The following is a 21,629-nucleotide window of genomic DNA, read 5'->3' as shown; positions in this document are numbered from 1 at the left end:
AATAGTGTTAGGTATAGGAACATTATCATCAGAAAAAATAATAGGCTCAGGCTCAAGGGGAATACCTGGAATTGTATCTATTAAATTTGGAGCCTCAGAAGGACAAATGGAGAGTGGTGCGGGTTCTACTGGTTGAGCATGTGTGGAGTCAACCATCGTTTGGCGGTGCTGATAGTGCTGTGAGGCTACTCGTAGTGGCTTAGGTAATGGAACTGATGAAGGCGTTGATGGTAAAACTAGGGGCATAAAGGAAACAGGAAAATGAACAGACTATGAGTTCTCTTCCCCAAGACTCTCCCTTTGAGGAGAACCACTCGAGAAAAAGAAAGTAGACTAAAAAAAAGTAACACCCATAATGACAAATCTGCTCTTCGACACAGGGTCATAACAACAATACCCTTTTTGGTTTGGAGCATACCTAAGGAAAACACATTTCTTGGCCTTAGGATCCAATTTTTTGCGATGGAGGCCAAGAATGTGAACAAAGGAAACACACCCAAAAACCCTCAATGGTATGTGAAACATCTCTCCATCCAGAAAAAGAAGATTGAATGGTACCCTAAACCACAAAGTACGTGAAGGAACACGGTTAATCAAGTGTACGGCTGTAAGAACTGCATCTCCTAAAAATGAATAGGAACTGAAGCAGACACCATAAGACTTCTTGCCACCTCCACAATGTCTTTATTTTTTCTCTTTGCTACTCCATTCTGTTGCGGTGTATATGCACAACTACTTTGATGAATTATACCATGTTCCAAAAAATATGTGGTCTAATCCTTCTCAAAATACTCTCTGGCATTATCTGATCTGAAGGCCTTAGTTCTCACTCCAAATTGTGTAAGAACCATCTGGTGGAACTGTTGTACCTTGTTAGGAACCTCATCACGGGATCTCATCAAATATATCCAAGAATACTTTGTATAATCATCCACAAACAAGAGGAAATAACAATAGCTATCCATGGAAGGAATATGATATGGTCCCCATACATCAGTGCGAATAACATCAAAAGCAAATTTACTTCTTTTATTACTTGGTTTAAAATAATGTCTACAATGTTTTACTAACTGACAACTCTCACACTCTAAGGTAGATAACTGGACAGACTCAAACAACTTTGGAAAAAGAAATTTTAATTAACTAAAAGAAAGATTACCCTACCGATTATGCCAGAGCATAATCTGACTCTCTGACTTTGATCCACTATTACTGTTGCTGCTAACATGGTGGCTCTGATGTCTTGGGATGTCATCCAGAAGGTAGACTCCATTCACCTTACGACCACTCCCAATCTTCTTTGACTCTAGATCCTACAAAATGCAATTACCAAGAAGGAAGGTCATTGAACAATTCAATTTTTTTGTCAAAGAATTAATAGAAAGAAGGTTGGTATGAAGTCTAGGGACATGTAAGACAGAAAATAAAGTAATGTCATTGGTTAATCTAATTGTCCCCTTCCCAGCAATGGGAATATGTGAACCATCTGCTGTAGAGACTCTATCTCTACTAGAGCACAACTGATAAGAATTGAAAAGGGTAGGTATATTAGTCATGTGCTCAGATTCTCCTGAGTCTATAATCTAGGGAGGTCCCTCCTTACTTGAAGTGGATGCAAAATTTGCAGTTGCATATGAATTACCTGTACGAGCAAAAGAGGTGGTGTAGTTGGTTCCTGCACTCTGTTATCCATCTGAAGGGCTAGAACTAGTTGCATCTTTCTTACTCATAAGCTGTCCAAACCTCTCTAATTCTGTTCTAATTGTTGCTACTACAATGGACTCCCAATCAGTTTGGGAAAGGGAGGCTGAAGAGTCTCTTATAGCTGCCACATTTGCATTTCCCTTCTTGTTCTTGATCTGAGCAAGTATGAGATGTGGATGGAGCTTCTAGCAAGTGTCTCTAGTATGCTTAGGCTTTTTACAATAATCACACACCAAGTCCTTCTTATCCTCCCTCCTAGTCTCACTGCTCCCCCTGTCTCCATTTGGCTTAGGTTTGGTTGTACTAACCATAGCAAACTGGTTAATCCCAGGCTATCTTAGCATGACATTCCTCTTGCTCTCCTCTCCAAAAACAAAGGCATAGGCTTGAGAGAGTGTCACTCTCTCTTAGAAAGGATATGCTGCCTAGCAATATCGAATTTAGGATTTAACCCTGCCAAGAACTCAAAAACCCTATTTTTCTCTACCAGTTTCTGATAGGTTTATGCATCATTTACACTTTCCCACACCATACTAAGTGATCTATCTCCTGCCAAAGGGTTTTCAGCATGGAGAAATACATGGCAAGGGGTTTATCTCCCTATTTTATACTAATCACCTGATTCCTTAACTGATAGGCTCTGGCTACATTCTACTTCTGAGAATAGGTTTCAATAACTCCATCCCAAATCTCCTTTGCAGTATTAGCCTATAGAAAATTTTTGCTAATGTGAGGTAACATAGAATTACACAGCTAGGACATCACCATGTAATTCTCCTGTACCCATCAAGAAGAATCTGCACCAGGTTTCTTCTCCTCCCCAGTGATGTACCCTAATTTTCCATGGGTACCAATAGCCATCTTGGCTGATTGTGCCCATTCTAAATAATTTGTACCATCAAGCTTCACTATAGTAATGATTCCAAACCCAAAAATATCATTACTACCTTCAACGCCCAGTCCCATGGTACCAGTGGATTTCAGCTCGGTACTCCAACTCTCCATCGTACTTCAAACAATTCAACAGTAAGAAAAAATAGGTTGAGAGCCTCCAAGAGCAATTCGATCTCACACACACAGGAACAAACTCTTCCGAAAGAAGAAAACCCTATCCGGAGAGAAATTTCTTTCCTCCCACTGTTTCCCACCAGAGAGAAGTGAATCGGCCACTCCAGGAGGCCTAGAAAACTCCAGAAACCTAACCGCCCCCTACAGAAAAACAAGAGAAATCCAACGATACTTGAGTGCCCAAGATCAAATAAAAAACAAAACTCCAGCTTTTTAAGGACTCTTCCATGTACTCCAGTTCTTCCTGATTTTGATGACGAAAAGTAGATCACCTTCCTGATGACTAGATCTCACCAAAAAATCCAAGAATTGGGCAATTTGTAGTAGATCAATCAGCCCTTCACCTAATGCAGTCGGCCGATCAAAGGCTGCATGAGAAAACTCCAAGAACCTTAGTCGAAGCTCTGATACCAAGTAGAAATCTGCTGAATTAAAAAATTATGAAAGAAAAAAATATTTTCTTGAAGAAGAGAAGAAAGAGAGAAGAAGAAAAGAAGAAGAGAACTTGAGAAAGAAAAGAGAGCTATATCTTGCCGCCCTCTTCACTTAATATTTATATTACAAATACAAGAAGTATACAATGACTAATATGCCCTTACAGGGGGGCAAACACTAAAAAACACATAAAAGACTTCAAGAAATAATAAATAATGGACCCAACATAACTGCTGTGGTCCCCACTTCCTATCTAACAATTAACATAAAACAACTACTCTTAAAACAACACAAACTGACTAAATCTTCAACACATTAGGATATACTTTTCTTCTTTGATGATTGGAAACGGTAGAATGTTAGATGGCCTGAAGTTCCTTTTGAGGATTGTAGAATTTTAAGGGCCATTACTCAATGATGGTCCTGACTATTCAATTTTAATGGGCATGGGCCATTACTCACTTTTAAAATACTGCTTGCACAACATACATATTTTATTCAATTGATAGGTGCATGGAGCATCAATTAAGCAGGATTATTATTTTCTCAAAACCCATATCCTTTTCTTTGTATTTTATAATCTAAGTTGGCACTTCCTTTGTGCAGTTCTACCACATGGTTAGTTTCATTCTTTTTCTTTTACTAATTTGTTTTTGCAATGTTGCATAGATGACAATCAATTATATGCATGGCAAGAGGAATAACATGTTCATGCAGCGCTATGGTTTTTCATCATCAGTGGTATTTGCCCTAGGCCTTGCTTCTTAGAAGTTTACTTGTATTTTCAATATTATGGATATGTGCTTATTTATTGAGTATATATTCCTTTAAAGAAGAAATGAAAGAAAGGCAAGTCTTTCATGTTAAGCAGTATGCATTTCTATGGACTATGGCAATAAAAATAGTTTTCGAGAGACTTACCTGACATAATAGTGTGGGTTGGACTATTTTTCATTATTATGTAATTTTTCATACTTCAGATGTTACGTATTGAATGGCCTATATCAGAGGTATTCGTTGTAGTGCCAATAATTAGGGTTCATGAGGAAAACTTTAGTTCTTTAGGGACTAAAAGGAGAAGCTAGGGTTTTAATTCCAGTAGAGATTATAGTGAATCTTTGCAGAGGCTCAGCCATTGATGTAGGCAACCATTGCCAAACCACATTAAATCTTGTCTTCTATATGTGTATGCTTTCTTATTTTCATGATTTAATCTAGTTTTAATTTTATACCAGAAATTAGTAGATTCTACTACCTAACCATTTTGGACATCCTTGACACTCTGGAAATTACTAGCTTGGGACTTTATGTTCTTAGAAGGGCAGAATGTTTAAACTTGTTATTCCTCAATGTCCCTGTAAAGTTTTTGACCTTGTAAGCTGTGAAACAGTTTCTTTTATTGATCATTCAGGAGCCTTTTCCTGTGTTTCTTGTGCTGTAATTGGTCCTCCTGTTTCTTTTATGATTTTTTTGATGATTAACTGGTAATAATTTATCTATAATATGAACCATACAGTACAAAAACAATTAATACAAATTTTCATGTATTTCACTTTTCACACAGATCAGCTGGAGCTAGCCCATTATTACTCTCCCCTGCCCCTTATGGAGCCCCACACCACATCAAATGATCAAAGGTTTTATTTCAGTCCAAATGGATGCCTTGGCCACATCATCGACTCTCTGATAACTCCCCTCATAGGCTAGGGAGTCAGCAATAAAATTAGCAGACTGAGAAACCCAAGAAAATTCTGCTTGTAGAATGTGAGACAGGTTTCCATGTTCCTCTGATTTGATGCCCTAGTTGCCATTTGCTACAGTCCTGCCATTTTTCCTTCTACACTAACTGATAGTCTGTGAATCCTCCTAAATGATCAAGCTTTGAAAACGTGATTTCATTGCCAGTCTCAACCTCTTAAGTACTAGCTTGTGTTTCTGACCTCCAGAAATTTCCACATTCTAGTTTACTATTTTTATGTCAGAAATGAAGTCATTCGTAGGAACCTAGAAGTAGCTCCAATAGGTGATTCATCTGAACAGAAGACCACTTACAGCACCTGTAAGAAAAAGTGGTCAGTTACAAGTTGAAGGGGCTAGAAGGGCTATGAGCAGACCTAAAAGGACAAGGGTAAACAGAATGGAATGGCGAAACAGGATTCATGTAGCCAACCTGTATAGTTGGGAACTTGGGATAAGTTTTTGATGATGATCAGTTTATCTATTTTTATGTTCTCCAAAATATGTAAAAATTATGGTTACAGCACATTACCAATACATAAGAGATTCCATTTTCATTTCATTTTATACTCTAGTGGAAACTGAAGCTGGCTAGCACTACAGCCAGTTTTTTACATTCCAAAACCCACCTCAGAAAAAATAAACCTACAAGTTAAAGTTGCATTTCCTCTTGGATGGGGCCTATCTCCCAAATTGGTGGGAACTGGAATAAGACAGGTATAATGGATGGAATGTTGGCAAGATTGTGAGTAAATAGAGAAGGATGTACAGTGGCTCTTCATTGCCTCAGATATCATATATGGAATATCTCTTTTTGTATGGCATTGTGAGCTAAAGGTTATTGTCCATCATGTATATCCTCTTCTTGAAATCTTTATTCCATCATGTTAATCAAATCTTTTTAATCTTTACCACTCAAAAGGATGATCATACTTGTCCAATGGCTCTTGATTCAGCATTAGTGATAATTTGTCAATTGAACTATGTGGTTGACCAGAGTTAAAAGTAGCCTTACATATTAATGTACCATGAAGTGGCAAGAATCTGTCCATTTGTCTGGTGTGGAATTTCAAAATAAAATCGCTTCTACTTTTACATAGAGGGTAGTTTTTCTGCAAGTTATTTGTTTGGATTGAATAACAAATGAACTTTATTTCAATTAAATATACTCAGATGTTTGTGACCTACTTGATTCTTGCAGAACCCTTGGGATGTAATCCAATTTTCTGGCAATTCACAAATTCACTTGGATTCCTTCTTGTCAGTCTTCAATATATCTGGCCTGCCTGAAGAATATTATCATAATAGTATGTGTTTTGCAAACTTTTTTTTTCTATTTTTTTACTATTTATAACCATTTTAGTTACTTGATTATGTATGCCTATTCCATAAGAATTACCAATATTTGTAGCAGGTAAGCTGTCAAATGGTGGAGATGGATTTGTTGATGGAGCAGTCATTGCGGCAGCAAGGACATTGCCAACATGGTCAGATGGCGATATGCCTCCAATTCCAAGTCAAGAAAGAAAGGCTGCGAAGGAGTTACAAGAAGAATGCCAACTTATGCTAGTTGAATTCCCTACGACTTCATATGAAGATCAAGAGATCTTAGGTATTACCATGCAGTTTCCATTATTCAAAATGGAGTTTGGGTTCATGGATAGCTCCATCCTATCTGTATCATCTGAAATCATCTGAACAACAGTACATTCAATTGAATATTTTGAGGATAATATGCATAGTGATCATGCATGTTCACCACAAAGGGATAAATTAAAAACGGCCATTATCCAATACTAACCCTGATCATCTGGGTATTGAGAGGGGTGGACTGGGCTTGGACCCAATAAGTTCTAATTATGGTCTTGCTTCCAAACATCTAGGATGTTAAAGATAATATTATTAATAAGGCTATTTCAAACTTTTTTTTTTCTATTTTTTTGGGCAAGCTGGTTTGGACCCTCTCACTGGTTCTTTAGAAATACATCAACCAATAAGCTACAGACTTGATCCAGTTGTCATAAATTAAGGTCCAGTTGAAGCTTGTTCCTAATTTGCTTTTACTGCCAACAGATTCTATGCCACAAGCAAGGAGGACACTTGAAGCTGCAATTAAGTATGTAGCCCTATGAGCATCTTATCATTTGTTTTTGGGTTTCATTGTTAAATCACCTTGAGCCTTGGAGAATGAACTGTCAAAGTTTACTTATTAAACAAAAATGTCGCTCCTGCAGGTACCGTCTGCATAGGAAGTTGTTTATAGAAAAGGTCAGCCAAGCACTGGAGATTTATCAAGAGAGGATATTGTTTTAGTTGTGAATTTTTTGCCTAGATGGTTTATCACTGTTTTTGGTTGCGCAAATAGGAATTAGCCAGTAGATGAAATTTGTATCATTTGTTCAACTTCGCAGGTTATGGAAACGAAATTTATTAGAGATGTAGTAACTTGACAACCTTTGTATTTTCTTGAAGTTTTCTCTTGGTGCATTATCCATTCCACGATCCTTGTAGTTGCTTCCAAGAATCTTGATCATCTTTTAAAGTCAACTAATAATTTTGACTAGATAGCAGAGTGAAACTTCTGCTCCAAAAACTATTCAGATGCAGAAGGTTTTTTTTTTTTTTCCTACAAACACCAAATCACCTATGGTGGTTGATCCCACCAAAAGCTACCTGAGGAGATAAAGAAACAGGATATTTATAAGTTGATAGCTGCAGCAGTTTCTCTTATTGGAACCTCCTTTCCTGATTTTGAAAGAGGTTTCTCTTTCCAATCATGTACCCTAGATTGGCATTGAGTATATCTTTTATGGATCTTAATTCCATTGGTTTGTCCAGATACCAAGATACGTCTCCTTGATTTTTTTTTAAGCTTTGGAGCATTTGGGTGAAACCAGTGATATCTGAAACTTGCATGAGGTATATTGGCATCATAGCCAAATCAAAGATGAGCAAAAAAGGATTTAAGATACTTTAAAATCCCCAAACTTGCTAATTTGTGAAAATGCAAATTTCTAAGATTTCATATGCAGGGTTTAAATATCAATGGTTGAAATTCAAATTTATTCCACCTGTATTTGCAGTATCAACTGATATTTTCATAATATCCGTCTGCATTGGCCGATATTGGCTGATAAATTGCAAATTTTCTCCCTTTTTTTGTTTTTCTCCATTTTCTTTCATTAATTTCTACATATAAACTGTGTAATTACACTCTAAAGTCTAATCAATTCCTATACTTAAGGCTGTATTGTTTGGTTGCAGTGCAATTTTATTTGTGCTAGTACAAATGCATGGGAGTACAAATGAAAAGAATGCGAATTGTAGTTTAAGGGCCTCTTTGTTGCCTTCTAATGCTGAAAAGCTTTGATACATTTTCAAAGGCAATAAGTGAATTTAGTATCATGTTTTCACTTCATCCTTAAACGTCACATCATCCCTTGTTTTCCAAAAATTACTTCCAAAAGCTTTTTCCTTTCACATATACTATAATTTAGAAATTATTATTATTATTACTTTATTAATTATTTATGTATTTTTTTAATTATCTATTTAATTATTTAATTATTTAATTATTTTTAAATTGTTTAATAATTTATTATTTTAATTAATTATTTAATTATGAAATACATAATTTTTATTTTTTAGTTAATTAATTTATATAATTAAATATTTTAAATATATTATTTAATTAATGCTTAATGTCTTAAAAATAATTAAGTAATTAATTATAAAAATAATTATTAATAGTTATATTAAAAATTAATTAATATTTATGTAATTATTCATTTTAAGTATTTATTAATTAATTAATAATTTCTTAATTTTAAAAAATATTTAGTTATTTATTATTTTATCAATTCCATTATTTTTATTTATTTTATTAATTGTTAATTAGTTTGTTAAATAATTAAACAAACTTTCTCTTATCCAAGGTTAAAATGGTCAATTGTCATTTTTCAAAACTCAACATTCAAATATCATAATAACATTCTTTACAGGCTTCAGAGTCAATAAAAGTTTACCAATTCTAATACACCTTAGTAATTATTACAGTTTCAAAGGCATTCAAAATTTAGAAATCCTTGCAAACAAACATATCCTAATTTTGTTTAGGGTTTTTACTTTATTATGTTTAAGGTCTTTTTTACTTCATTTTTTTAATGCAATCAAATAGAATAAGGTGAAGATTGAAACAAATTTAAATCATATGCACAGCCATAATTTTGCATTGATGCAATAAATCTGCACAACAACCAAGCATAGCCTAAGGTAAATTTTCAAAGACAATTTGTATCACACTCGTTAATATCTTTCATTGACTCCTCTACTAAAGCACTAATTCTTAATTAACTCTTTAATTAAGACAATTTTAAATTCAGGTTAGCCTTAGTTCTTATATTTAGACCAATTATTCAAATTCAAATTTGTCTAGCACGCCATAGGATTTTCATTAAGTATGTGTTTGGTATAACTTACCTTTATTAAATAAATATTTGCATTTGATTTGTCTTCAAAAATAAAATGAAGCTTCCCTAATGGTTGATGTGCACATAAAACACACCAGGCGTGTAACGTGTTTGTGAGTTCACCTTGGGGGATTGGGGATGCCTAATCGTGTAATCTGTGATGTTAACTGTGAACGTGACGTGAACCGCGGTTTAACTGTTCATCCACATAACAGTACTCCTATTTTGCGCTTCTTTCTCTCTCCGGGGGAGCGAGATCAACCAAAGCCAAACATACTCTTATCGGATCACCACATTTGTGAAATTCAATTGCCACTTTGCAAGAATGCCGTTGGGGTAACCGTATTTTAAATGGGTTCTCCCAACGCCCTTCTGAACCTCTACCTCGAGCAAGGAAAATGGCGGGAGCTAACGGCTTTCTATCAACGAATCCGAAATCAAGGCTTCCAACCCAACTCCTTCACCTTCTCGCTTCTTCTCAAATCCTTCTCTTCTTCTCACTCCCCTTCCCTTCATCAATGCCAAGCCATCCATGCAGATGCCACCAAGCGTGGGTTCATTCACTCCGATCCTTATGTGACCAATGCCTTAGTAAGTGCGTATGCTCGATATGGTTCATTGCAGAGTGCACGCAAGCTATTCGATGAAATCCCATGTCCCGATCCCGTTTGTTGGAACACGGTGATTTCTAGTTTCTTCCATGCAGGCGACTGCGGTGGGGCAGGCCAACTCTTTGATCAGATGAAATTAACACAAAATCCAAATGACATCACGTGGTCCGCCATGGTTGCAGGTTATACTCAGAACGGTCGGCCTGAGGATGCCTTGTTATCTTTCAAGCAAATGAGAGGCGAAGTCGACGAAACATGTTCTTGTCTTTTGCCCAATTCTCACACCATTACTAGTGTTCTTTCTGCTTGTGGGCAGTTGAGAGAGATCCATTTTGGGGTGCAAGTCCACGCGTACACTGTAAAGATAAGCACATATATTGAGAATGATGTATTTGTTGGAAGCGCTCTTGTGGATATGTATGGTCGTTGTGGTTTTCAGGAACTGGCAAAGGTTGTCTTTGATTCCATGGTGATCAAGTGTGTGGTGGGTTGGTCTACACTAATAGCAACATACATACGTAATGAGTGCCCTTCTCGTGCTATTGAGACTTTCAGGGAGATGGCTTCTGACGGCTCTGAGCCCAACTATGTTACACTGACCACACTAATAACAGCATCTGCTGACATGCCAAACTTGATACTAGGTAAGGAACTTCATGGTTTCATAATTAGGAGAGGGATGGAGCCAGATGCATTTGTTTTTACAGCTTTGATTGGCATGTATGGCAAGTGCAATTATATGCTATATGCTCGTCAGTTATTTGAGATGGGTAAGATCTATGAAAAATGTAATTCAACGGCAATGTGGAACTCCTTAATTGCTGGATATGTGGAGAACAACTGTATTGATGAGGCATGGGCTTTGTTCCAATCTATGTATCAATATGGTGGTGTCAAGCCAAATTCTGTCACCATGGCCATTGTTCTTCCACTATGTGCTAGATTTGCTTCACTCTTCTATGGCAAGGAGATCCACTGTTATGCTCTTAAAAATGGTTTAGATGAAGATACATTGGTAGGTAACAGTTTATTGGATATGTACTCCAAATGTGGAAAGCTCCAATATGCTGAGAACCAATTTGTTAGAATGACCAAGAAGAATAGGATTTCATGGACTTCAATGATTGATGGTTATGGGATGCATGGTAATGGGAAAGATGCAATCAGAGTTTTCGAAGGCATGGCAAGAGAGAAAGATATAAGTCCAGATCATGTCACATTTGTTGCTCTGATCTCAGCATGCAGCCATGCGGGTCTAGTAGAGGAGGGTGTCAGGTACTTTGAAGCAATGCATAAGGAATATGGAGTTGTACCTATGGAGGAGAATTATGGGTCCGTGGTTGATCTTCTTGCACGAGCTGGGCGCCTAGAAGAGGCAAAAGGTTTAATTGCATCAATGCCAATGGAACCAGGTGCTAGTGTGTGGGGGGCATTGCTTGGTGCTTGTAGGATTAATGGAAATGTTGAAGAGGCTGAAACTGCAGCAGAATTACTATTCAAGCTTGAGCCAAATGAGGGTGGTTTCCAGAAGTTGTTATCGAGTATATATGCAGAAAAGGGTAGGTTAGACAGTGTTGCAGAGGTTAGGAGAGCAATGAGAGAGAAAGGTGTTCCCAAAAGGGAAGGCTTTAGTTGGTTGGAGACTAAAGAAGGGACCTATAGGTTTTTGGTTGGCAGTGATGCTCATTTCCGTGACAGACCATACATGAAGCTATAACAAAGATGAAGCATCATAAACGAAGTTGGCCTTATATCAATTCTTGATGAAATGAAAATATCAAAATGATCAACTTCTGCATAGACCACTTCTATTTTTGTTGTAAATTTTAGGTGCTCTTAAAGAAAGAAAAAGAAATATTTGTTACGGGAAAGGTTATTAATCCTAGGTTTCCCATCAAAAGGGAGATTATAATAACAAGTTAAAACTGTAATTGATGGACATTGTGAAATAGAAATATGCTAATATTTTAATCCATCTCACGAAGATTTTTGTCATATGGTTGATTACATAATGTCCCAAATTGTAGTTTTGCTCCCCCATGAAAGGGATTCTGGAGGGAATCCGGCTATTGAAGAAAAGCCCATTCTGTGAAGTTGGATCAAACTAATATGAAGTCTGGTCCAACCCATTGATTTCCTTATTATCATGCTTAGTTCCAGTGAGCAGGAGAAGGGGGAAGATGATGATATAGTAATGCTTGATGATTCAAATATTCCAAATTCAAGAATATTTGATCAAATTCAAATATTCTCTCTTTTTGCACCATCCGTCACCACCGTGTTCGCCTGGTTGCGCCAAAGCAACTATAATGTCATTATTCATTAATATCAGCCCTAATCTAGAGTTGATGGTTGCCGTGCTTGCGGAGGACGACCAAGAACTTTGCTGTGATCGCTACCCGGTGCCAGTCTCGTAGTTTTGTTCTTTCCTTCTCCTCTTTTAGTTACACCTTCGAGGCCCTATAGAGGTGAACATGGTCAATTGCCACTTTAGTAGTTGAAAATGATTCGTGCGTTCAATCCCTTCACCCTTGCTCATCATGGTGTTTACTGCTGCTCATTTATTTAAATATATAAAGTGGGGCTTTGAAAAGGTAAGATATTGGAATTGGGATCTTCGGAGTCTTTCATTCCTTCAACTGATTTAGAACTTGAAGGAACACAGGCTTACCAGATTTCTTCAACTGATTGCAGAGGCATCACTCTCTCTCTCCGTTTCAGAGCAGTAGCCTCTCTTTTAGTTAAGTATGAGTCTAGCAGATGGAATTGCTCACGGTCACGGCTCACCCTCCCGTTCTCCCCCTCAGCGAGGCCGCGAGCTAGAGGTTGCACGTGGAAGTGATGTCACACGAGTTCGGGACATGTATTCCTGTAATCCTGTTTGATTGAGGAGTTCACACTGCAGGAGATTTTCCGGAGACAATCTCTGAAGGGATGGCCATATGGGTGGGTTTGTGTGAATTTGGTGCGGGCTGAGCTTCAGCCGACCCATTACTGAGCATCGTCTCCTTCGGTCCTTCCTAAACCCTGGTTAAACCTCTTGGGACATCCCAGCGAACAAGGAAGAGGCTGCAAAGTTTGATGGCGCATCGCATACGCTGCTCATCCCTAGCGCGCTACTTCTCGTCCGCCTCTTCGTCCTCTTCTAAGGTTCCTCTGCTATGGAAAACCGAAGAAGAGTCCACCACCGTCCAGCTCATGTCATGGGGCCGAGGTGCCTCAGGCCAACTCGGCGGTGGCATTGAAGAAATCCGACTATACCCAACTCCTGTCGCCTCTCTTGCCCTGCCCTCCAGTTTCCAACTTTCTCCTATCCCTGGACGCCTCCCTCCTTCCGATGCATCAGATTTCAAAGCCTCACAGTCGTCTGTGGAGGTTGGCATCTCATGTGGCCTCTTCCACTCTTCTCTACTCGTTAATGGAAATTTCTGGATGTGGGGTAAAGGTGAAGGTGGTCGCCTCGGCTTTGGTCACGAAAACCCTGCATTTGTTCCAACTCTAAACCCTAATCTTGATAATGTCCGAAGTATCGCTCCGGGTGGACTTCATTCTGTTGCGCTCACCGCCCTTGGCGAAGTCTTTACTTGGTCGGTAATGCATCAGTAGAGGATTTTTATTTTTACATAGAATTCTAAAGATATCACTTCATTTAGCATCGTTCCTTGCCCTCCTTTTAATATCCAATTACATTTGATGTGAACTTTTCTTTCTTTGAAGCTGCGTAATGTAATGATTTTACAGACAGTAGGGTAAAGTTTGCAGGGGCTATGGTGGATTTGGGGCTCTTGGGCATTCTGTTTATCATAGAGAATTATTGCCAAGACAGGTGAAAGGTGATTGGAATGGAAGGATTTGCCAAATTGCAACCAGTGGGGCTCATACTGCGGCTGTAACAGATTCAGGTTTGCTGACCATTGTTCTAGGAAGGAGTTACTACTGGACTTTGTCTATTTGAATTCACACAAAATGAGAAACTATACTTGCATTCACTAACCTTAAACTTTACAATTGGCAATTTTGAATGGGGTTTGTATGAAAACCTTCAACAGCACATTGTACCAAATATCATTGCTTTTATTCATTTGATGTAGGTGAACTTTATACATGGGGTCGAGATGAAGGTGATGGTAGATTGGGCCTTGGTTCTGGTCGTGGCCCGAATGAGGGTGCACTTAGTGTTCCTTCCAAAGTAAAAGCATTACCTGTGCCTGTGGTTGCAGTGTCATGTGGAGGATTTTTTACAATGGCACTGACTAAAGAGGGGCAGCTTTGGAATTGGGGAGGTTGGTATTTTCTTCATCTATTGTGCTTTACAAGATTTATTTACATTCAAGACAATTACTTTTGTATGGTTGGCATAGTTATCAAGGCGTCACCTAGGTGACTAGGCATCCTCACTATCTCTTGTGGCATCCTAAATCCTGACATGTAGTACATTGAAAGATTTGCGAGGGTAGACTTAATAAGAGTTAAATTGTGGACGAGGGTAATTTTAAGTATTCATGGTCAAGCATATGATGGTTGGGACTCTAGGACTTTGGCTTGCCTCGAGGGGCGTGGCACAAAGGCGGCTTGTAGAATCGGGAATGTAATATATTTTACATCACATTAGCTACTTTAAGTAATGCAATTGAGGAAAAAAAGAGATTGTGGGTTTTACATGCTTGAAAATGGTTTATATGTTTGATTTTATTTTAAAATTCACATGTGAATATGTTTTACATGTTATGTTTATGTATTTTAATTTTAGATAATAGGTTTTTAAAACATTTTTTTTAAATTTAAAATTTATATTTTTTATTAATATTATGTTTAATGTTTTTTGATTTTTTTTTGCATTTTTTGATTTTTTCTGACATTTTTTTTTATTTTTTTTAGCTTTTTATTTATTTTTAATTATTGCGCCTTGCTTCAGAAAGGCGCGCACCTCGCCTTGTGCCTCGGGTGCAAATTGACCCCTACACCTTTTTTGCACCTTGTGCTTTTAAACTGACCCCTGAACCAGTTTGAAAAAAAAAACAAAAAAAAAAAATTTAAGGCACAGCTTGATATAGGTCGATATGCCCCGATCGGCATATCTTTCTCTATTGATATTTAGAACCTTGATTTCACCTACAACCAGAAAGAGAAGAAAACCATTCCCAAATACAGCAAATGAAAGGACAGGAGATTAAGTTAAGAGGTGGAAAGTAGTTTCACCATTCAATTTACACAGAAAACACCAGTTGGGATACAAGGCTCAATTTGGTATTTTCATTTGCAACAAATCACAAGTATTAATACACCCATGGAACACTTCCTAGCAAAATGCACTAACCTTTGGAGGAATAGGAACATAATAGATTTCTTTCACAGGGAAAGTGGGGGGAGAGGAAGTAGAAAAAGGGAGCTAAATAGATACTTACAAAGAAAACTGCCAGTAGAGGAAAGAGACCACCGCCCGGCATCCCTCCCATCATTCACAAGGGTCACCAACTCCAAAACACTCAACAAGTTAGACACCAAGGGGATTTCTGACTCTCAGATTTCTGGTAAGCTCCAAATTCCAAATCAACCCAGAAGAGGAAGGATGAGGTTCTATAAAGTCAGCCACAGGTTTATGTTTGAGACTAGAAAGAACAAAGAGTGAGGCAAAGACATCCTTCAAAGGGGATTCACCCACCCACACTTCTTCTCAGAATCTTATTTTACTACCAGAAGCCAAGTCATACCTTACATGGTTGAGGAAAGATGGAAGAGTGCCATGAATTGCTTATCAAGGAATAGTCAGAGTAGCTATTTGCAGACATTCTGCATCCCAGCCATTTCTTGATAGCCCATGAATACTGCCACTACTCTTTGCCAATTGCCATAGTCTCTCATTTTCCACAGGGAAAGTATGTTCCAGTATCTTAATTCCATGGTAATCATTGCAACTCTGTATATTATCTTTGTTCTTATATAATCATTGTAATTTTCCTCCACTCATTAGGCATTTTCTTTACGAAATAACTTCTTTGCCTCTCTTTAATGTCCTCGTTCTTTACCGAAACTCTTTGATCTTCACCTTGTGCATCTAATATGATCTAAATGTTTACTCTTCCATTTCTCTAACATTTTGTCACCTTTTATTTTTATAAATAATAGAAATAGTTCATCAAAGCAAAAATTCCACACTGTCCATGAAAGTGGACGGCAGGTCAAGAGAGCACAGAGCAAGCTCCAGAAAGAAGCAGAAAGATACAACTAGAGATCTGTTACAAATTACAATCCAGTCCAACAACCCCACACCAAATGATTATAGGAGCCCCAGCCCTAGCTAAAATGTCTGCCAAAACATTTGCAGTTCTAGGCACCCAGTTGAATGAACTATTCAAGTTGTAAACTTGGTACCTAGAATTTGTGCTTGCCTGACCAATGGCCTGAACTTGCAAGGGATCTCATCCAGCAGATTATGGTTTTGAAATCACCATCCACCCCCATGTTCCCCATTTCCATCATGCTCATCAACTGTTGCTCCAGAATCAAGGCCTGTAATTTGGCCTTTAAAGAATTACCATTATCCAATTAGGCCCAAAAAGCAAGGCAGAATATTAGCGTTTTTTTTTTTTTTGAACTGTAAGGTAAAGTATTTCATTAAGATCAAAGAGCCATATAGCCCCTGTACAATGAGGAACTGTACAGAGAGAAACAGTATGCAAAATATTAGCATTATAGAGCTAATTTAGGTATTTTTTGTAGCCATAGAGCTAGTTTTTAACTTTAAGAGAAATTTTCTACCTTTCATTTACATGCAGTAATTTCAGAGGGTTATAACCTCTTGTACAAGCTGATTTTTGGCACAGCTAATCTTTTAGGGATCCATCTGGTGTGGTGGGTTCTAATGCTTGAAACATGGGACATGTGGCAAGTTATGGGGGCAGAACAGTATGGCAAGATATTTAATTTCCTTTGTTTTTCCTTTTCTCTTTGATTTCAAGAGCATCAAAGATTTTCATTGACAAAGATATTGCTAGTAATCTGTAGTTGGGGAAGAAATGTGCTTGTGTGCCCCTGGGCATTAGGGGTATGGCCTTAAATAGCGATTGACATAAAAGATCAATTAGGTTTTTGTTTCTAATTTATTTTTGTCATATTGCAGAGTGTAATTAGAGGATTGTGGATTATTATTTTTAATTTTGAAATTTTGGGTTGGGCTATTGTGCTTTGATCAGTTGGGTTCTCAGATCCTCTAAGAAAATATTCATTGTCTTCTTGGATCATCTTATATACCAGCTACAGCTAGTATAAGTTTTAGAAAATGACAGAGTATTCATCTAGTGAGTGCATTTAATGGGAAAGTCTCAAAATTTGACTTGTCACAGTTTTTGTGGAAACAACTTTGGCGCTAGGCATGCTATCTCTTGTGAAGGACAGTTAACAACAATTGCTGGATTTGGATGGTCATTAGAACCCTGAGTCCTGTGTAGCCTGTTAGATACCTCATTGCAGTGCCTCATGATGCATAATTTCTCTTACCTGAATCTGAAGTTCTGAACCTGGAAATCATCCTATCGCTTTCTTAAACTAATTAGATCTGTCCCTCAAACTAGTCAATATTTATAAATTATTGGGTTTGAGTTCAGAAGAAATAGAAGAAACTTTATGCATCTTCTTTTGCTCCATATTTAGGTTGTTATCAATGCCAAAGAAGCATTTACCTGTGCTTATCTGGATCTCCTGTTGAACAGTACTAATAAATGACCTCTGAATCCTTTCTTTTACTCAATATTTAATTCTTAACTGTAGATGGAGGTAACTAGTAAACAGATCAATGAGGTTAGTTCTTTTAAAACTGCTTTTAGGATATTAACTTGTTTCCCTTGTTGGTTTATGAACTAGAAAACATTAAACGTGATCTAACACAAAATAATTTATCAAACACTATAAGTAGAACTAAAACAACATCAGGTAGCCTAAGAAACCAAGGAATGAAATGAAAAAGAGCATGGTGATAGCTGTCACCTTGCAGGACTGCTTGGAAGTTGTATATATGCATACTTTTCATAATCAATGGAATTTAAAGTTTCCAATAAAATATAAAAGGAAACTGAGGCAGTTATATATATATATCTCTATTCTGTTAATGTAGGAGGGAGATACAGAGAGAATGCATTTATGTGAGCATTAAGTCAGAGACTATAACAAAACAAAGATATGAAGGGATGGGATCCTTGCCATTTTGAATGCAACAAAGATATATAGGAGTGCATTTACAGGTGTATTAATTACACAAAAAAAAGGAATAAAATAAAAGGGCATTCTGGTCACACTTGGATAGAGAGGACTTTTTCTTTAACTTCTTAAAGAAAAGAACAAACCAAGGGGTAAATCCTATTTGATGGCTCTCTAAGTTGAAAATTGATCTTTTATTATGCCTCTTGTACATATACAATATTGTATGGTTTCACTGCACTCCATATGGAAACTCCAAGGTGATCCCATAACTAGGCTTTATCACATAGGCAAACACCTATGCATCACCTTGACAACTAGAAGAGAGAAAAAAGAGTTGTATTGATGGAACTGACTGTCTTGATTCGTGGATCTCCCTCTGTCTTTGTTAACCTTTTTGATGATTCAGAGATCATTTCAACTAGTTTGCTAGAAACCCGGTTTCAGTTAATTATCCAAAACAGCCCCCCTCCCCCAATAATATTGTCAGAGTCAGTTCGAAAGTTAGAGAAAGAGAGAGACAGACAGAGAGAGAACAACAGAGTGGTGGGTGTGACACCTTGTATCAGTCGACACCCTAAAAGATATATTTATATTAAGTTGTAAAAGGACAGATCTGCCCTTAATGTACAAGAGAGAGATAATACAAAGAATAGATATACAACCAAGAAAAGTAAAAGTACAAAAATAGCCCTACGGCTAGATTTTATTGCCTCTACACTCCCCCTCAAACTGATGCTTGAGCCATGAGAAATAGATGATGAGCCCGTGCCATTGCTTTAGTCAACAAGTCTGCTAGTTAAAGCCCGGAAGAGACGTGGGGAAGAGATATGGTACCCTCAAGAAGGAGATTGTGAATGAAGTGGCAATCAACTTCTTGTGTTTGGTGTGCTCATAGAAGACGGGGTTGGATGCAATTTTTATTGCACCGATATTGTCTGCATAAAGAGGAACAGGCAATGATGGCTCATTTAGTATTTCAAATAGAAGAGCCCGAAGCCATATGATCTCACTACACACGGAAGACATAGCCCTGTATTCAACTTCAGTGGAAGATTTGGACACAATAGCTCGTTTCTTGCACTTCTAGGAGATAAGGGAGTTACCTAGGAAGACATACCAGCCAGTAGTGGACCGTCGGGTGTTAGGGCATCTAGCCCAATCAGCATCCGCATAGGCCATAAGATGAATGGGAAATGATGAGGAGAAGAATATCCTATGTGACAGTGTGCCTCACACATATCTTATAATCTAATGAATTGCAGATAAATGTGGTTGTCTCGGAGAAGAAACAAATTGACTTACTATCTGAACTACATAAGATATGTCTGGCCGAGTCATGGTGAGATAGATTAGACTTCCCACTAGCTGACGATAAAGGGTAGGATATTCAAGGGGAGACCCATCATCTTTGTTGAGTTTCAGGTTTAGTTCTAGTGGAGTGTCCAAAATCTTAGAGTCACTAATATTTGTCAGTTTAACTAGGTCAGCCGCATACTTCTGTTGATTAACAAAGTATCCTCGAGAATTTTTGCTCACTTCAAGGCCCAAGAAATATGTCAAAGGCCCCAAGTCCTTCATCTTGAAGGATTCACTGAGTAACTGTTGTAGCCTAGAAATTCCTTTTGTATCATCCCTTGTAATGAGTATATCATCAACATAGAGGAGTAATATTGTTACTCCCTGCTTCCTCCTTAAGATGAATAAGGAATCATCGGAAGGACTCTGGGTAAAGCCAACATCAGTGATGACAGATTTGAACTTTTCAAACCATGCCCTAGGGGCTTGCTTTAGGCCATAGAGTGACTTCTTCAGACGACAAACAAGTTTCGGATCTATACAATATCCTGGAGGGGGCTTCATATAGACCGTCTCTTTTAACTCCCCATGAAGAAAAGCATTCTTGACATCCATTTGATGGATTGTCCACTGTTTGGCTACAAATATGACCATCAGAAGACGTACATTAGTCATTTTAGCTACAGGAGCAAAGGTCTCCTCATAGTCTATCCTGTATTCTTGCTTGTATCCCTGTGCAACAAGTCTGGCTTTATGTCAGATGTAAATCAGTCCTCAAATATTAGGTGTAAATTTGAAGATTAGAAGAAAAAGGAAAAAGAGAAGTAAGAGCAGCAACACAAGAGAAGAAGATGGCGAAAAGAGAAGGAAGAAGAAGAAGAATCGAATTATCTTACCTTTCTCCTCCAATCCTTTTTTTTATTAAGAATTAAAGTTAAGGTAATGACAAGTATGCCCTTAAGTGGGTGGCCAGCTAGGCAGTAACATAAAGAGATTAAACAAAAAGAAATAACAGGCCCATTAAGAGAGGCCCATTAGCCAACAATAAAAGAAAAGATATTACAAGAGAAGATACTAGGACCCATTCGGCCCAGTCTCTTTACACTCCCCCTCAAGCTAAGCATAGATGTCGATCATGCCCAACTTGCTTATATAGTGTGTCATTTTCCCTCTTGGAACTCCCTTGGTCAAGATTTCAGCCAATTGCTCGTCTAATGTGATGAATGGCAAACAAACTTCTCTCCTGAAGAAACTCTTTCCCTTATAAAATGTCTATCAACCTCAATGTGCTTAGTTCTGTCATGTTGAAAAGGATTATGTGCAATGTTGATAGCTGCTTGGTTGTCACAGTAGAGCATCATTGGCTTATCGTAGTCAACCCCTAATTCTTCTAGAAGGGATTGTAGCCAAAGTAATTCTGACACACCATGTGCCATTGCCCTGTATTTTGCTTCAGTTGAGGATCTAGCAACTACAGACTGTTTCTTACTCCTCCATGACACAATGTTTCCCAGGGACCAGAGCACAATGACCTGAGGTGGATCTCCTATCATTAATACATCCTGCCCAATCAACATCAGTGAAAGCTTACAGCTTCATGTGTCCATGTTTAGCAAACAGAATACCTTTCACTGGAGTATCTTTCAAGTAACACAGAACCCTTTTTGCAACAGCTAAATGAGTATCTCTGGGAGAATGCATAAATTGACTAATAACACTTACTGCATAGGAAATATTTGGCCGAGTCATGTAAAGATATAACAACTTCCTAAGCAGTATCTGAAACACCCCCTAATCAGATAAAAGCTCACCATCTGTAGCAGAAAGTTTATGATTATGATCAATAGGAGTGGAGATTGGTTTAGCTCTAAGTTTACTAGTCTCAGCAAGGAGGTCAAGGACATATTTACACTGAGAAATGAAGATACTATCCTTAGATCTAGCAACTTCAATGCCCAAAAAATACTGAAGATCTCCCAAATCCTTGATCTCAAATTCAGAGTTGAGAAACCTTTTTAGTTTACTGACCTCTTGAGTGTCATTACCCGTGACCACAATATCATCAACATAAACTATCAAGAAGGTCACCAGAGAGCCATTTCTCTTCAAGAAC

At 37.8% G+C, this 21,629-nt stretch overlaps 3 protein-coding genes across 6 annotated transcripts in view; all 3 read left to right on the top strand.

Moving 5' to 3' along the window:
* PTAC14 (plastid transcriptionally active 14) overlaps window positions 1-7,465 on the top strand; it is a 43,056-nt gene extending 35,591 nt beyond the window's left edge. The window contains exons 9-13 of one of the 4 annotated variants that reach the window (XM_088954770.1): window positions 3,877-3,948; window positions 6,146-6,251; window positions 6,359-6,556; window positions 7,018-7,060; window positions 7,179-7,465. In XM_088954770.1, coding sequence (XP_088810896.1) covers window positions 3,877-3,948; window positions 6,146-6,251; window positions 6,359-6,556; window positions 7,018-7,060; window positions 7,179-7,257 — 498 coding nt within the window. In that variant the 3' untranslated portion in view covers window positions 7,258-7,465. Of the gene's footprint in view, window positions 1-3,876; window positions 3,949-6,145; window positions 6,252-6,355; window positions 6,557-7,017; window positions 7,061-7,178 lie in introns of all 4 variants that reach the window. The other 3 variants (XM_088954769.1, XM_088954772.1, XM_088954771.1) reach the window with 3 other exon arrangements.
* Window positions 7,466-9,499: 2,034 nt separating this feature from the next.
* LOC148846623 (pentatricopeptide repeat-containing protein At2g13600-like) lies at window positions 9,500-12,017 on the top strand. The gene has a single exon (XM_088955995.1). It carries the CDS (start codon window positions 9,765-9,767, stop codon window positions 11,739-11,741), a length of 1,977 nt encoding a protein of 658 aa, XP_088812121.1. The 5' UTR covers window positions 9,500-9,764; the 3' UTR covers window positions 11,742-12,017.
* Window positions 12,018-12,241: 224 nt separating this feature from the next.
* Window positions 12,242-21,629, top strand: part of RUG3 (Regulator of chromosome condensation (RCC1) family protein) — a 47,521-nt gene continuing 38,133 nt past the window's right edge. Inside the window, exons 1-4 of the mRNA XM_088955996.1 lie at window positions 12,242-12,618; window positions 12,719-13,611; window positions 13,787-13,926; window positions 14,116-14,307. Coding sequence (XP_088812122.1) covers window positions 13,106-13,611; window positions 13,787-13,926; window positions 14,116-14,307 — 838 coding nt within the window. The 5' untranslated portion in view covers window positions 12,242-12,618; window positions 12,719-13,105. The remainder of the gene's footprint in view (window positions 12,619-12,718; window positions 13,612-13,786; window positions 13,927-14,115; window positions 14,308-21,629) is intronic.

The sequence above is a fragment of the Nelumbo lutea genome, chromosome 7, assembly GCF_056320005.1.
Source record: "Nelumbo lutea isolate HS-2025 chromosome 7, American lotus-T2T, whole genome shotgun sequence".
In the NCBI taxonomy this organism is placed as follows: Eukaryota; Viridiplantae; Streptophyta; class Magnoliopsida; order Proteales; family Nelumbonaceae; genus Nelumbo; species Nelumbo lutea.
The sequence above is the reverse complement of the archived record's forward strand: the minus strand, read 5'-3'. Positions and strand labels throughout refer to the sequence as shown.